This window comes from Photinus pyralis, unplaced genomic scaffold (assembly GCF_008802855.1).
Source record: "Photinus pyralis isolate 1611_PpyrPB1 unplaced genomic scaffold, Ppyr1.3 Ppyr1.4_LG6, whole genome shotgun sequence".
Taxonomy (NCBI): domain Eukaryota; kingdom Metazoa; phylum Arthropoda; class Insecta; order Coleoptera; family Lampyridae; genus Photinus; species Photinus pyralis.
In genome coordinates, this window is record NW_022170663.1 from 30903511 (window position 1) to 30919552 (window position 16042).

Consider the following 16042-nt stretch of genomic DNA (forward strand, 5'->3'; position numbering starts at 1 on the left):
CGATACCGATATTTACATGCCGATATATCGTATCGTATCGTATCGGCAAACAATAGATGGCGTTACTATTTAGACACGGTCAAGCAAAAACCGGGGAAGTCCCGATTTATAATTATTCCGTTGCAGTTGCAAGGAAACGTTTGGCATTGCGTCATCTATTCTATTTATAGATTTATACATGACCGAAGAAAAAACCGGGGAAGTCCCGTTTTATAATTCCGATGCGAGGAAACGTTCGTAACTATAATAATAATAGTGAAGTGAGTAACATTTCGGATTTCGGGGAAGACCTTTAATAGACTAAATGCAGATAGGGCTGAAATGTTAGTGTTTTTGCATCATAATATCAAAAAGTTAAATTTTAAGTATTAAGTATATACTGTATTTAGAACCTGCTATATTAGGTATATTTGTTGTTTTTTTTAACTTTTTTAGTAAAAATGTTAACTTTAAAATAAAACATTTTATTTTCTTTAATAAAGTATTTCATTTATGCACTGAAGAGTTAAAACAGCTAAAAAAATTGTTTGCCGATATATTGGCGCAATTACCTTGCCGATACGATACGATACCGATAATCGGCAACAATTGCCGATATGCCGATATCAATATCGGTATCGTTCTACCACTAGAATTAATTTGACTTAACGTGAATTAACCTGATTTAACGTGAATTAATTTGAATTTGAATTTTTGGTGTACACCAAAAATGGTACTTGTTTCCCCTTAGATTCATTTCATTTCTTCTTTTGGATTATTTTGCAAGAACGGTTCAAGCCCTCTCATAATAAATTCGATTTAAAAAATTTAACAACTTTGAATTTTGAAGACTATAAATTATCTTACCTGTAAATCGGTGGAATGTAACAGCATCTCGTGAGCATATTTATTCTCGGCAGTCTCAACATCAGCTGTCAACTCATGTATTTTAGTCTGAGCAACGACCAAAGCAGATTTACACTCGTTCAAATCGACCTTACTAGCCTTGAGCTCTTCTTCAATTCTATGCAATTTGCTTCGTGCATCCACATTAACGTCATCATCTTGTATTGTTAGCTCCCCTTGAAGTTCACTGCACTGCTCTTCAAGTTTCGCGATCTGCTGCTGCTTTTCATTTAGCGTCGTCTCCATAGTCTTTTTATACTTCTCTTGTTCTTCTAATACAGCCTTGAGTTGATTTTCGGCACCTTCCGCCACATTGCAGTGCTGTTCGATGGTGTCTTTGGCAGTTTTTAATTGCAATCGCAACGACTGCACCTCTGCCTGGCTGTCGCTTAGTATTCTTTCCAATTCGCTAAACTTATGACTTTCTACGCTATTTTCCGGAATGACCATGAGGGAGTTCTTCAGTTTTTTGGTTAGCTCTTCTATTTGAATTTGTTTCGCGATTAAATCATCACGTGTTTCCGCCACCTCCTTCCGAAGCTTGGAGGCGTGTCCTTTCTCTTCTTCCATTTGAGCCTAAAACAAAAGGCTAGAGTAACATTTTAAAGATAGTAGTTGACCGACCTGTGCCGCACGAGTCTGTTTCTCAAGATGGTCGCCCAACTCGCGGAAACGGTCCTGCTCTTCTTGTAGACGGCGTCGTAAAGCTGCACATTCCCGGTGCGCTTCGTCCAGTCGCTCTTCGAGCCTGATTCGACTCTCCGCGTCGTTTCTCTCCAAAGTTGCTTTTATCAGTTCGATGTTCGTTTGCAGTAAGTTTTTGGCGTGAGTCTCCTTTTTCAAAAATTCCACCTCTTTCACCAATCGTGACTCTCTATCTCGTAAAAGGGCGATTTCCTTTTCTAAATTGGCCAATTTTACTTCCGCCGTCGAAAGCTTCGTTTGGGATTGCAAAGTTTCGTCTTTCAAATATGTCATCATTTGTTCGTGCTTTATGTTGCTTTCGCTGTAAATTTTGTTTTGTTTCTCCAAAGCGGAAATCTGTTTTTTGTAAACTTCCGTATTGGATTGCATTACTTTGAAACGTTCATCGTTTAGTTCCGAAACTGATGTAAGTTTGCAATTTTGGCGGGTAACTTCTCGTACTTCTTTCCGCATCTCTTCCAGCTGATCAACCAACATCTTTTCATTCACACTTTTTTCTTTTCGATATGTATCATTCTCCTCTTTAAGCGTGCTAATTTCTTTTTTTGCTTTATCAAGCTGGCCTTCCAATGTCTGCACCTGCACCGCAAAACAACAAGAGCATAAAACACTATCCAAAAGTAGAAAGCACTAGTAGATAATAACAGTAGAAATGGTCCCAGTATATTACCTTGAGGAACACGTTCTATTATTCCCAATAATGTAAAAGAAAAATTTTTTATTGATACAAACCTTATCATCACACCGAGACTCGGAATCCTCCTGACCCTTTGAACTTTGGGAACCCTTTTCACCCTCAAGTCTGTCGAGGGTCAGACCACCATCTTCGCCTATTCCCTTCGAAGCTTGCTCGTACAGAGTCTTATACATGTCACGCTGGTTAACGATCATACTCATCATTTTATTTTGACTGTCTTGCTGTTCCAATAAACTACTCTGCGTCTCCTTCATCGTCTCCAACTTCATCTTCAGTTGGGCGATCGCCGTCGGATCCAACGCTTCCACTTCCTCTTGCTTTGAACTTAACTCGCGCACCAGTGACAGCAAACGTTGATTGGTACCCTGCAGCTCAGTAATGTCGCTGAACGTAACGAGACGTTTACTTATAATTTCGCCCGAACTCATGCTATCTGACATATCCTGGTCCGGGGAGGTGACGTTTGATCCGACGCGTGACAATTCGATCTCTCGTAGCAGATGGCAAACCTAAATTTTGGAGGTGTGGAGTAAACTGAATATAATGCGTGTGAACAAAATAATGGTACAACACACATCAAACATGGAACACTTTATATATTGTTTGTTTACCAGATTTTTATGAATTAAAGATGAAGATAAGTGTGGAAAGGGGTGAACGCTCACAAGAAGACCACTATTTTTTGAGGACGACTGCAGTAAGTTACGTTTAATTTTTAAAAAAATATAGTTTTGTGTTGGAGGCAGAAATTTGAAAAATTTGTCCGCAACTAAGAAAGTTGGCTCTGCTCACACACAACCCATTTTTGTACGTGTTTTTTCAATTCAATTTTGTAAGAAGAATCTTCACTTAAAACTTCGGAAAAAGTGACCCACAATAAGAAAGTGAACTCTGCGCATGCGCAATCCATTTTTTGAGGCGTAATTTCAATTTTCTTGTTTTCCTCTGAAATTTCAGAATAATTGAGTCACAAATAAGAAATCTCACTCTGCGCATGCGTAATGGTTTTTTGCGTCTTTTAGTCCGAGGATGTTCAGTCCATCTACATTACCACCTCCACGTTAGTAAGGTACATTGCATTGGGGTAAAAAAATGACCCTCCTCCTCCACTTTTTAGACGAAAGTACACCTTTTGAAGCCCCAGGAATCCAAATCAGACACAATCTCAATGCTGTCGATTTGTCTGTACTCCCCAAATTTGGTACACATATTCTTAAGACATAAAAGGAAGAGCTGAAATGCTATTGGGCAGAATCGCGCATGCGTAGGCACGCGGGTGGTATCTGTGCTAGCCACAATTTTTAGCGCATTTTGTTAAGATTAAAAAAAAATGTGCTAGTGTTTGCGTTTTGTCCGTCCGTCCGTTCGTCCGGCCTCACTTCTGCCGTTTTGAACCACTTCTAGGGGATGGTGAAGGTGTGCCAGATGGCCATACAATTTTGGTGCCTTAAAGGGGGGCCCCCATGAATTATTTCACGAGATGCTGTTTTCGAAAGTAAAACGTGCATAACTTTTACATACGACAACCACTTGGTCTCAGATTTTGCATACGCATGCCTTTAGTGGTGCCAAGTTAGGGAGGTAAACGCACATTCTACCCCTTCATGGTATTCTAATGAAAGGTCTCAACGAAAGGAATTAACTTCTACCAATCATAGCCCTCCTCCTCGACAAACTATAACTTTGCCGCACGACTCATTTTCGAGATCAGGTGACGACAGAAAGTGGATGGGGGGTAGAAATTAATGTTATCTTTTATGGTATTCTAATTAAAGGTCTCAACAAAAACCATGAATGATTTTCTGACCCCTCATCAAAAGAGGGGGTTAGAAGGGGGGGGGGGGGTAGTGGAACTGGTTTGTTTTATCCTTCATGGTACTCTAATGAAAGGTCTCAAAGAAAGGAAATAATTTCTACCAACCATGGTGCTTATCCTCGACCGCTTATCGTGGTCGGATATATTCCCTTATATCTTCAGACCGGATTGTCGGAAGAGGGTACTCACAAAGAGCGATTAGGACGTCTGGAAGCAAAATATCCATTGGTGATTTCAAAACATTAAAAGCGAATATCTCGAAAACGGTTTGTCGGAGGAAAGTATTGGATATTTAATTTGAGTTTTAAATCAAGTTTAATCAATATTCTTTAAATATTGGAGAGTATTTTTGTATTGGATACGTTATTCAATTTTGGAGATAATTTTATTTAGATATTGACTAGAATAAACCAGTATTTCTTTTATTAATTTGATTTCACTGTTAATTCCCTTGTATCTTCTCAGTTGTATACAGAGAAAGTAAAGTATTTAAAGAAGCTGGGTGGCGCTCAACCCTATGATAAATACAACCAGGAACTGAAGATTACATACTCTAAACGAATCAACCACTGAAGATCTCAAGCCTTTAATTTTTTCCAACCCTGAGTTAGTTGGCTGTTTAATTCGACGGGGTTAAGTTAAAGCAGCGCCAACCCCATCTCACCGTCATAGATCTCAAGGATCGTTCGATATTCAGTTGTATAGGATTTTTTATATGAGTGAATTCAGTCTGTCTGTCATCATCATAGCGGATTTACGATAATTTAACCGGGTTGATAGAAATCACCATAGAAACAATTGTGGTAGTACTTGTAGCCATAGCAAAACCTACCCACCCGGTTAAACCGGTTGAATTATAGTAAATCCCCATAGATCCAGTATCCACACCTACAACTACAATTTTTTCACTCTCACAATCTTGAATTAAAATTCAAACAGTTCACTTGTAACATTAATTCTGGGATATACTGTATATAAAATTCCCGCTAACAAAAAAAGAATTGAGTTTTAAAAAATTTTAAGTATTCAATATTATCTTGATAAAATAATACCGTGGCTAATATTCTAGAAATCCTGATAGATATCGAGGCGCCAAAAAAGATTAGCCATCAGCGATAAAAGCGAAAGAGGATGTGACTCATTCTTTCCTGTAAATATGATGTGTTTCTTGAATATTTGCTATATAAGCAAATCACATTATGCTTCAGTCAGTTCCAACATCAACACGCTCGGCTTATATGGTATATATTGAGAGTGATAAAATACTAACTAACTGTTATGAATTAATCAATTTTAAGATTGTTATAAATTTATTGTTAGTTAATTGTAAATAAATAAATCAGTAATAAGGATATCTGCCGAATTACTGAGTCTACTGTATATCCAGTCTTTTACAAATCTAAAATTCGTGGAACGTATTAATCAGGGTAATATATAACTAATTGTAATCTTAGATCTGTTAAGTCAACACAGAACTCTTGAACATTACACATTTCTGGGAATTCTGGAAAAGTCTGGGAATTTCAAGGAAACTTCTAGGGATTGTTCGGAAATCTCTAGCACTTCTTGGGAATTCTTCGGTAAGTCTTTGGGTATTCTCCGATAGTCTTTAGCAAATCTCGGGTATTCTTTTGTGCACATTTTTCACTATGTGACAACCCTTCATTTATTCTATTGGCAAAAATTTCAAAATTCTAATTTAAAAAAAAAAAGAGTACGCATTTTCACGGTAAAGAACTCCTCTACGTTCAGGTCCACACTTACCTCTCATACTTCTACCAACTTTTGGAGTAACGATCATCAGCAAATCGATAAACAAACGCAAATAATTTCTACAAACACCAAGTGTGCCATTAGTGCTGCTCAACTGTACCATTATTTATGTTCCACATACAACGACCTTACCTGGCGACTTAAATCAGCAACCTCTTTTTTATAACGATCATTCTCCCGTAAAAGAATATCTTCGTTATGCTTGGCCTGTAGAGTTTCCTCACGATACTGCTGGCACTCCACCGAGAGAGCGTAGTTGTTATCGGTCACCTCCTTGAGATTTTCCATTGCGGTTTCGTAATCTTCTCTCTGTTTCTTTAACAACGGGCCCTTGTCCTCAAGTTCGTTAATGATGTGCTGTATGTACGACTGTAACCTCGCGCACTCTTCCTTTTGCGTGATCAGCTCATTGCTCACATTAACATACTGAGTGTAAATTTGAGTCAGTGACATTCCGGGTTTGATCAGTCGAGAGGCTGCAGCCGCAGATGGAGAAATCTCTTCGATTTCCTTTTGAAGATTTTCGTCCTTACACGCGTTGAATAGCTCGTTACTCACTTCCAACTCCTGCTTTAGCATGGCTATGCACTCGTTTTTCTTAGCGATAATTTCATCATTGGCAAGCTGCATTTCTTTATGCTTTGTCTCTAATTCGCCGTACTTGTTTGATGTTTCTTGGAGTAGCGTTTGTAACTCTTTCACAGCATTCGAGAGGTGATCTACGTGGTCTTGGTTTTGCTCGCCTGCCGCCTTGTACAGTTCGGCCAGTTTTGTCTGTGCGGCTATTTCGTGCTGGTAAGCTTCGTAAGTTTTCGCATCTTTCTCATTTCGCTTCTTCAAGTCATCCATCAACCCTTCGATCTTTTCGTTTAGATTATCGTTAATATCATTGAGACTGCGAATCGATTCAAGCGCAACAGTCAGCTCCTGCGTTTTATCCGTTAACTTATTCTCTAACTGCACACACCTCAAACTGTTATCTTTCTTCATATTTAATAGCTCCTCGGTGCGCTCGTCTAAACTTTGAGTTAACGTTTCCACCTGATTGTTTAACAGCAGCTTTTCTTGATCAAGACGTTTTTCTTTGTACTCGAGTGTCAGTTTCATCGATTGAATTTCGCCGTATTCTGCCAGAGCTGTACATTTTGCGTTGATAGCATCGTGCAACTGATTTGTTAGAGTTGTAATTTCCATTTTCTGTCGTTCAACTTCTGCAGTGGTTCGCTCAAGTATGTTAGCCAATTCATCTTTTTCTCCTAACATAATATTCTTTTGATGTCGACAATCGGCGGCCTCGGCTTCTAGACGATTGCATGTCGTTTGCAACTTAGTTATATCGGATGTACAAGTCGAAATTTGTGTTTCTAATTCTGCAATGGTGCGTGTAGCAGCTTCCAGTTTAAGATTCCCTTCTTGTACGTTACTATCAGCAGTCTTCAGTTTCTCATTTGTTTCATTTAAAATGGTTTCTGCAAGCAAAATTATGGCGTCGTACAATATTATAAAGACGTAACTGCTTACCCGTATTAAATTTACTAGTTTCAGACAACGCCTTTGTAGTAATAAGTTCGTCAAACTTCTCCTCGACGAAGTTGCATATTTTTTTTGCAATTTCGGAGGGAATTTGCGACCATTCATCCTCAGAAATTGCGGATGCAAACAAAGTACGGTTAGCATCCTCCATTTTAATAACACAATTGGCACTTAGTTTAATGTAATTTATGATAGTCGGGTAAACACATACTTTAAAATTCACTGAAATTCGTATGGATAACACAAATAGCGTTCTTTACATACAAGTAGCAAACATGCCGGTTGAGCTCTACTCCCACAATGCCTTGCACGCGCATGAAAATGCTACATTGCAATACCAATCACCAAAAATTAAAACTCCCAATAACCTTTCTGGTCTAGTCATTAGCATTCAAATTTAAGAGAAAAAAAGGTAATTAGCATGATGCGTGCTTTTATATAACTAAGCAGACATTCACCCATTCTCAATTTATGGCCTTAATTTTTCAGTAATTTCCATAATTAAAGACCATGAAGCTGTTGCGTTTTGTTGGTAGCACTATTATATATAGGGCGTCCCACTTCGAATAGCAAATTTTAGGTACGATTAGTGTAATCTATTTATAGATCAGGGCATCGATTCCCGAAGCATTGAATTCCCGAAGTTAGTCGATATGCTCCGTGATGTGACCGGCTGCCATGACGTCATGATCGTATACGATAGGGATAAGTTAAAGTTTAGCTGCATTCCCGAATCGTGGACAAACTTTATGCGCTAATCAATCACAGACAAGAATAGAACTGTCATTTGTCAGTTTTGTATTTTGTTTTGTTTTTGCATTATGTATACTGTTATTAACTTATACTTATTAATAATCAGAAAATCCTGGAACAATTCCATGTTTTATTTTACAGAAAATACGTGAATGTATAGGTTAAGGGCACTGTAAAAATCACCCAAGCAAAACAGCTGCAAGATCCGTCGTGTAGCTGCAACTGCGCATGACTTTCACGCAACGAGTGGTCTAGACCAGTCGTTGCGTTCGATCAACTTATCGCTCGATGTGATAGGTTCGAAAATGCAGTCACATTCGCGTTCACATCAAGGTCAGCCGATGTGAACACAGCACATCTTCGGGAATCGACGCCCAGCGCTTTTCAAAGTGGTGGTCCACGGACAAGTGCCGGTCCATGATCACGTGTAATATTTTTAATGTTTCGGAAAATTACTTTTATTAAGTTTCATTTATGTTTATTGTTACAAATGCAATAAAGGCAAACACGATAACAATGTAACCGTCCGCCACGTTGAAACTCGCCGAGAACCACTGTTCTAGATGACACATTCAGTCACACTGAAGACATGTAGTGTTTATATGGCAACGCCACACAATTCTACGTGACAGGCGTTTGACAATCAAGGCAACACTGCCATCAATTGTTTCGTATGTCTCCGGTGAGCTAACAGTAACATACTCCCAAACATCGTACCAGTCACGTGGGCGCACTCCAACACGGGAAACAGGGATATAAAATGGCACGCATCGGTATGAAAACTTCAATTCAATCTGCTTCTGTTAGATTGCTTGTTGTGTTGTATTAAAAATTTCCATCATACGTTGCGAACGCCAAATTAGTTCTATATAGTCCATATTCGCTTGCATTTAAAATGTCTCGCCTATCATTGATTTGTCACAAGAAATGCGAGCAAAAATGCCAGTGATATTGTCGTGACAAATGGAGCTAACTTCGTATGTATAAGCTACAAAAATACGAAATCATTTCTACTATAGCGGGATCCACAAGCTTTCGTAACAATAAAAATTCACAAAATTTTGTAATACAGACATTTTAAAGATTTTCAATGCTTAGTGACGATTGCGCATTTTTGTGGGAAATTACGGAACATGCTTGTTAATAATTTAATATCCTAATAAATATTAAATACAACTGGCAAATTTTGTATTTTTACAAGTATCCCCTCGTCTCTACCTTCTTATTGCGGTCCTGCATTTTTAGTGTACTCCTAATTTGCCCTACCTTGCGCCTACTCTGATTGAATACTCCCTCTCCAGTCTCCAGAATACCAAAACATGGCGGCGTTTTTTAAGATCAAAGCTAATAAATTAAAAACTTAAAAATTCCTCAATTTAGAACAGTAAACTCTGTTTGCGCGTGTATTTAAGAAGGTAATAATATCTTCAAATTGGCGCAATTACGTATTAAGGAAGTTGTGATTCATTTAATTCATTTCTAAAATTTGTTAACCTTACCATGGCCACCTTAGAAGATAAAATTCTAGGTGAAAAGTCCCACAATTATTGCAGCAGCAGTGAGGAAAGCGATGGTGAGGATGAGGCCACTTCCGAAACCGAAAAGGTAACAAAACCTCAAGTGGAGAACACACCACAGGAAGTGTTAAAATGGGAAGGCGTGTCACAAAATACCGGTCCAAAAGGTGTTATAAAGGATTGGCAAGGTTTCAGACAATTGGAAAAAGAGAAACGAGAAATTGAGGAACGTAACTGTATCGAGTTGGCGAAAAAATTAACTCTTACAGTTCAGACGGCGCTTGATGAGGAAAAAGAGTGGGCCGAGCTGGAAGCGGAACTGTTAGACGATCAGTTTCTACTAGAATATCAAAGAAAACGGATGGAGGAGATGGTAACTAAATTTGAGTCTCAAGCTCACTTTGGAAAACTTATTTATTTAAAAGACGGCAAAGAGTTTTTAAGTTGTATCGATGAAGAGGATCAACGGGTTACCATCATTATTCATATTTACGAAAATGAAATTGAAGCTTGCAGGGTAATGAACGATCGTTTGACTGAGTTATGCAAAATTTACACGAACACAAAATTTTGTGCAATTAAGGGATCTCAGGCGGGCGTCAGTTCGCAGTTTAAAAAGATCGGTGTACCTGCGTTGCTTGTTTATAAACAAGGTTCTTTAATTGCTAATTTTGTTAAACTTACCGATAAGTTAGGAGATCATTTTTACGTGGAAGATGTTATCCAACTGTTGGTTACACATGGAATATTAGTAGACAAAAGTCTGTGCCCACCTATTATTGCAAATTCGTACGATAGTGATAGCTCCTAAATTACTGTTAAGATTTTTATGTAACTTAATAACTACTTATTAACACTGCCATTTGTACATTCAATTTTTAAAGCTTCTAATATATTTGTATGTTTGATTCATGTATAAAGTATTAAAGGTTTACAGCTATTTTTGATTTTTTGTGGTATGTTTAATGACAAACCATAATGGGGTGCACTGTCTGCCCTTTTGGTTGAAATTGTAGTGACCACTCTTTTTTCCTGATTACATTAATTTATCAGAATCTATTTTATTGTTGCGGCGCCACACTCGTATAGTAAACCGTAATATTGTTAAAGATTACCTGTGCAACTAAAGCTTTTGTGTTACTGATTAGTTTCAACCGACTAACTCATATTTCAAATCAAATGAAGCATCTAAATTCATTGTGAAATTTGTAAAAAGCATACAATGTTTTTCGATATTAAAACGTGGAAATATTTATACTATACTCCACAAATTACCTAAATATTCATAGTTTATTCAAATACCTATGTTTATTTAAGAACCAACTTCTCAGACGGTCTATGAACCATGAGAATAGGTCTGTTGCCAAACAATGTTTTGTTTTAGTTGTTATGAGGTATAGCAAAATAAAGATGATTATTATTATTATTATTATATTTTTATTTTTTGCAAAAAAAATCTTACAGTTTTTATGTGTTTCTTAGTTTTTGAGAAATGTTTAATGAAAAGATAAACTATTTATTTTATTTATTAAATTTGTATTTTTCTCGACAAATAAGCACCATTGCAAAAAATGTTAAACGTGACTATGTCTTGATATGAGCAATGAGCTACAAAAAAGTCTAATGCAGTTTTTGTATCAGGTACAAAAAGGGGTCAGAGGACATTTTCAAAATGTTATACTATGACTACAGTATGTATACAGTAGTCAGAAAGTTTCAAGTGAAAAACATAAATTAATTTAGTAGAAAAACACATTAAAAGTACGATCAGTTGAGAAACCAAATGGCGTGGCTATGTACCTACTCCAGCCTCAGCTACCATAATTTAAGACGAAAAGGACATGTGAGATTGCCAGTACTAAGCACTTATGTTGTCCGTTATTGCACAAGAAAAGCCACAATAAGTAATAGAAGAAAGATTAATTATTGCTAAGACGCAAGAACTGCGGTCCGCACGAAAAGAAAGTAACAAATACCTACAGCGAAAAATTGTACTGTATTAGCCACTTCCTTCACAGAATAGTTGAATCAAATCATACAGAGCAACCTCACACTTCCTTGTGAAATACTTAATAACACAATGTAAATATATATATATATATATATATATATAATATATATATATATATATATAATATATATACTCCCCTCAAATTAGGTAACTCCAAAGGTAGTATCTAGTCTAAACTGGATGTTGTCACTTCACTCAACGAAAGCAAGTGTATTTTCTATTTAAACAAAATCCGCCGCCGAATCCGAAAATCGTAGTTCCCCTGGTCGGAGACTCCCGAAACTTATTGTTATAAACAAAAAATGCGAAAATGTCGTTTTTTTCGCATTTGGCTTCGAATATCTCGTGAACTATTGTTCTGAGGAAAAAATTGATAGAAATGAATTTGTTCAGAATCGAATTTTTTAGAAGATATACATGTTGGTCCTGAACGTTCATTTTTAAATGTTATTGTTTTTTATGGGAAAATATAAAAAAGTAATCGCGAAAATTAACAATTAGTTATTAAGTACTAAGTAAAATTCATCAATTTGAGAATCCGTATATTTGGATCCAGAAAGCATTCTCTCTAAACAGCCAGAAAGAGGTTTTTCGGACATTGGCAATATCCTGGTAGCCAGAACGCGTGTTGGTCAGATTTTTCGGCCATTGGTCGAAATCGGTGTTTGATTCTAACATATACATCAGAGCATAAATCGTATTTTTGTTTCAGATGTGAAGGTGTGTTGCCTAATCGTAGGGGTAGGTTACCACAGCCATTGTTTAAAGTATTTAAACAATGCCACAGCCTCCTAGATTCGAGAAGGTTTATTGATTTTTGGATTCCGGGATACCGCGCTCTTCAAATATGGAAAAATTTTTCAAAAGATATAAATTCTGAGTTTAGTTTAGGTACAGCTTCGAGCTGCATTGTGGACCAATAAGTCATACTATGACAAAAACTTACACAAAGGTACCTATATAGTGTCCCATTTATGACACTTTTCTAGGATATCTCTGTAATTTGTTAGTGCTATACAAAAAAATAAATAATAGGTAAAGGCGGGAAGTGCTCCTTTTGGGACAAACTTCAATTGGTCAAATCAAAATTTGAAAATATTCGCTGGCCTAATAACAGACGGAGGAAACAAAAAAAAATGTCAATATCATCAATGACCCTATATTTAAAACAAAGAAATGTTTATTACAAAAGATTATAATGATTGTTGAATAAAATGTAATGTTTTCAAAATAAGTACCTATACAGGATCAGGTAAAAAGGTTAACAGGTCTAACCATTATTTTTAAAGTGAATAACCAACATATTTTAATCTAAGAGATAGGATATTAAATTCTCCTATCAAAGATATAACACTAGGGATAATATTAAAAAAAGATCTATAAGTGATTCAAAAAGGTTAAAAAAATATTTTAAAAGATTCAAATAAATTTCAAAAAGGGATTTTTGAATATTTTTAATTTTCTAAAATCTCTTTTTAATCTTTTTGACCCAAAAAGAGCACATGACGCTTTATTATATATTATGTTTTTGATGGCACTAACAATTATGGATACCCTATAAGCACAGATATCTGTGCTATAAGTGTTGAAAATGCAACAATAATCTTTATCAAATGGGACACCCTGTACTTGGAGAAAATTTAATAAAATTTATGCTCAGAAGAATGCTGAATGATTGTTATGAAGTCCTTGTTGATGTCATAATTTATTGCTTCAATAACTTAAAATGGAAATATGAGGTTTCAATCTGTTTATTTTTGAAGTAGTCTTGTGTTAGAACATCTAACAATATTAAACACGATAAGTGTGTTGGTTTTCTTTAAAACGATTTCATTTATACAAATTATTTATCTCTTAATAAATCCACATTTCACACTATTTATAAATGTTCCGCATATATTTTATGAATTCGTCTTTCTTCTAAAACTGGGCAAACATATACAGCACAATATATTTATACTATTCAAAGTTAATAAAATACATAATTATAACTATATTATAACAACGTTTAAGCAGCTTTTTGTTATCAATAACAATGTACTTAAACCTTTTAGGCAATCTCAAAAACATGATTCGCAATGTAAGGCAAACAAGAATCGTTGATTATAACTTAAAATCATATTGCAAGTTTCAATACTGTCTATTTTTGTATCACGCAACTAATACTACTTTTCACTTAAACGATTAAGGAAGTTTTTTTTGCTTTCAATAATCGTTTTGTATTTTATATAACTTTGCAATAATTCGTTATACTGCTTACAAGACACCTGTTCATAACGCTCCTTCAATTCCCGTAACTGCTGAATTTCTCGTTTGCAGTCTTCTTGCTGCTTGTAAATGTCCTTTAATAGTTGTCGATACGCCTCCATGGACTGGCTAGTCTCTGTAAAAATATCGACTCTAGTCTTTGCGTCCATCACCTGGGACTGCAATTGAAATAACTGCAACTGAACTTCACAAGCATGAATTTTCTTATTCGTCGATTCGGGTAACGTTTTCAATTTTAGCTCGATAATCTCCTTGAGAACCGATATCAGTTCTTGCAGCTGCGAAGCGTACAGGCTTTGTTTATCGTTTAGTTCTTTCTTGTAATCCACTAGTATCTTATCGTCGACACTGATACCCAAAACTGAGTGGGTGTCACTGTTTTCATTGCTATAATCGATCCCCAACTCGTCTAATTCCTGGAAAAGTTTTCGACTTTTATTCATAATGCCTTGTTGGACGGTATTTCTAATTTGTTCCTTTTCTTCGTAGCGCAATTGAATATTAAGAGGGGCGAGTCCCAACAGGGTGTCATTAGATGCCAGTTCAAGGCAATCCTCCACTTCGACGGCCGATAAAATATCGAGAATTTTAGACTGCAATTCGCTAGGTAAACCAGATTCTTCTGTCGTGCAACTCATAGCTACATCTCGAATGATGGAGTATTCCTGGTACTTTCTTCTCTCCAATTGAATACATTCGTTCAGTTTTTCCACTTCATTATTTAATTTGTCAACACTAGCAATCGATTCCGAATTTTCGAAAATAACGGTACTTTTAAGAGACATATTTGTAGAAAGGCATCCGGCTTTGCAAATTATTTAGTTTCAATGCCAGTACGCAAAATGTAAACAGACAACAAACATTTTGATTTTCAAAAGTAATGACAGTTGACATATATTTCAACGTGATGCCGGTAATACAGAAAGCTTCATGATCGGTCTTGTATACACAGTTGTCAAGAAAGCATTTACAGTGATCGTATTGTACAATATGGTGCGCAAACCGTTTCTACACCCACATCACATAATCCAATTATATCAATCATTGCTTTATTAAATAGTCGTTGTAATGTTAATGATGTCATGATATAACATGGACGATATGTCATAACACTCATAACCTGTTTTACCTTGATTTCTTTATCCATTTATTGATATTCCACCGACGGTAACTACTTTGGGTAAATCCAAGGCGTATGTTGGGTAATGTGTCGTTCTAAATAATTCTTAGATTTGTTCCACGCCCTATTAATATAAGACTACAGACGGTGTAATCGTTCTTACTTTCAAAAAAAGAAACTCACGCTTTTCAGGTGTGGTTTATTGGTTGCATATCGTCACACTGAAAAAAATTAAACAAAGTAAATTAGCAATTACCCGTTAGGTATTTAAACAATTGCACGAGAGGTGGGCATATTCCCAAGATGAAGATTCAGGCGTTTTTTATCTGTGACTATTTTTTCACGTTCAACGTCGCTCTCCCAGAACAAGAGAGGGATAATAAATAAATAAATAATAAATAAAATGCAAGTAATGGATGCATATTTTTGTGATGACAAAAAATGGGCGTTAGAAGTAACAAAAACGCATAATAAACCGAGAACTTTGAGAGGTTCCACCCTGTATATGTTTAAGAAAATAAAAATAAATAGTTTAACTTTTCAATTCAAAATTGGTGAGAAACTAAGAAACCCACAAAAAAAAACTGTAATGAATGTGTGTATGCACAAAAATTTAATTATAATTTATTTTAGTTTTTTAAAAATTTATTTACTAATTTATTTAAGTTTTTTCAAGCCGTTATGGCTCTTTTAAACTTTTGACACCCTTAACCACCATGAAGATGTTTCCGGGTCGAAACCAAAACAGGACGTTTTTGCGATTCCCCATACCAGCCTATATGTATCCCAAATTTCGTCCTAATTGGTTCAGGAGTTTTTTAGTTATCGTCTAAATTCAAAACATTCTTTTTATAGAAAATCGGGACGCCAAAGATTTGTAGCATGATTAGAATCTCTATTTTATCTATAATCTTAACATGAAGAAAGTTAAAACTAACGACTTTAGCTAAGTTTCTGTATGCGG

General features: G+C 36.1%; 3 protein-coding genes across 3 annotated transcripts; 1 reads left to right on the plus strand and 2 right to left on the minus strand.

The window, feature by feature from the left end:
* Window positions 1–547: 547 nt before the first annotated feature.
* LOC116174591 (nucleoprotein TPR-like) lies at window positions 548–7729 on the minus strand. The gene is made up of 6 exons (XM_031492530.1): window positions 7398–7729; window positions 6009–7345; window positions 2323–2796; window positions 1510–2169; window positions 847–1461; window positions 548–622 (listed from the first exon to the last, which is right to left on the minus strand). The coding sequence occupies exons 1-6, from the start codon at window positions 7558–7560 to the stop codon at window positions 548–550; spliced, it is 3324 nt and encodes a 1107-aa protein (XP_031348390.1). The 5' UTR covers window positions 7561–7729.
* A 1722-nt stretch (window positions 7730–9451) lies between these two features.
* Window positions 9452–10876, plus strand: LOC116174736 (phosducin-like protein). The gene is made up of 2 exons (XM_031492710.1): window positions 9452–9577; window positions 9646–10876. Exon 2 carries the CDS (start codon window positions 9663–9665, stop codon window positions 10488–10490), a length of 828 nt encoding a protein of 275 aa, XP_031348570.1. The 5' UTR covers window positions 9452–9577; window positions 9646–9662; the 3' UTR covers window positions 10491–10876.
* A 2549-nt stretch (window positions 10877–13425) lies between these two features.
* Window positions 13426–14847, minus strand: LOC116174911. Its single transcript, XM_031492938.1, has one exon. It carries the CDS (start codon window positions 14741–14743, stop codon window positions 13856–13858), a length of 888 nt encoding a protein of 295 aa, XP_031348798.1. The 5' UTR covers window positions 14744–14847; the 3' UTR covers window positions 13426–13855.
* Window positions 14848–16042: the final 1195 nt, after the last annotated feature.

What these genes read in the sequence shown, in the direction of transcription:
- LOC116174736 (XM_031492710.1), top strand. Translation starts at nt 9,663, where the DNA reads ATGGCCACCTTAGAAGATAAAATTCTAGGTGAAAAGTCCCACAATTAT.
- LOC116174911 (XM_031492938.1), bottom strand. Translation starts at nt 14,743, where the DNA reads ATGTCTCTTAAAAGTACCGTTATTTTCGAAAATTCGGAATCGATTGCT.
- LOC116174591 (XM_031492530.1), bottom strand. Translation starts at nt 7,560, where the DNA reads ATGGAGGATGCTAACCGTACTTTGTTTGCATCCGCAATTTCTGAGGAT. An exon ending in AGTCTCGGTGTGATGATAAG is followed by an intron (nt 2,170 to 2,322) that starts GTTTGTATCAAT and finishes TTTGCGGTGCAG; the next exon opens with GTGCAGACATTGGAAGGCCA. An exon ending in TACATTCCACCGATTTACAG is followed by an intron (nt 623 to 846) that starts GTAAGATAATTT and finishes TTCTAGTGGTAG; the next exon opens with AACGATACCGATATTGATAT.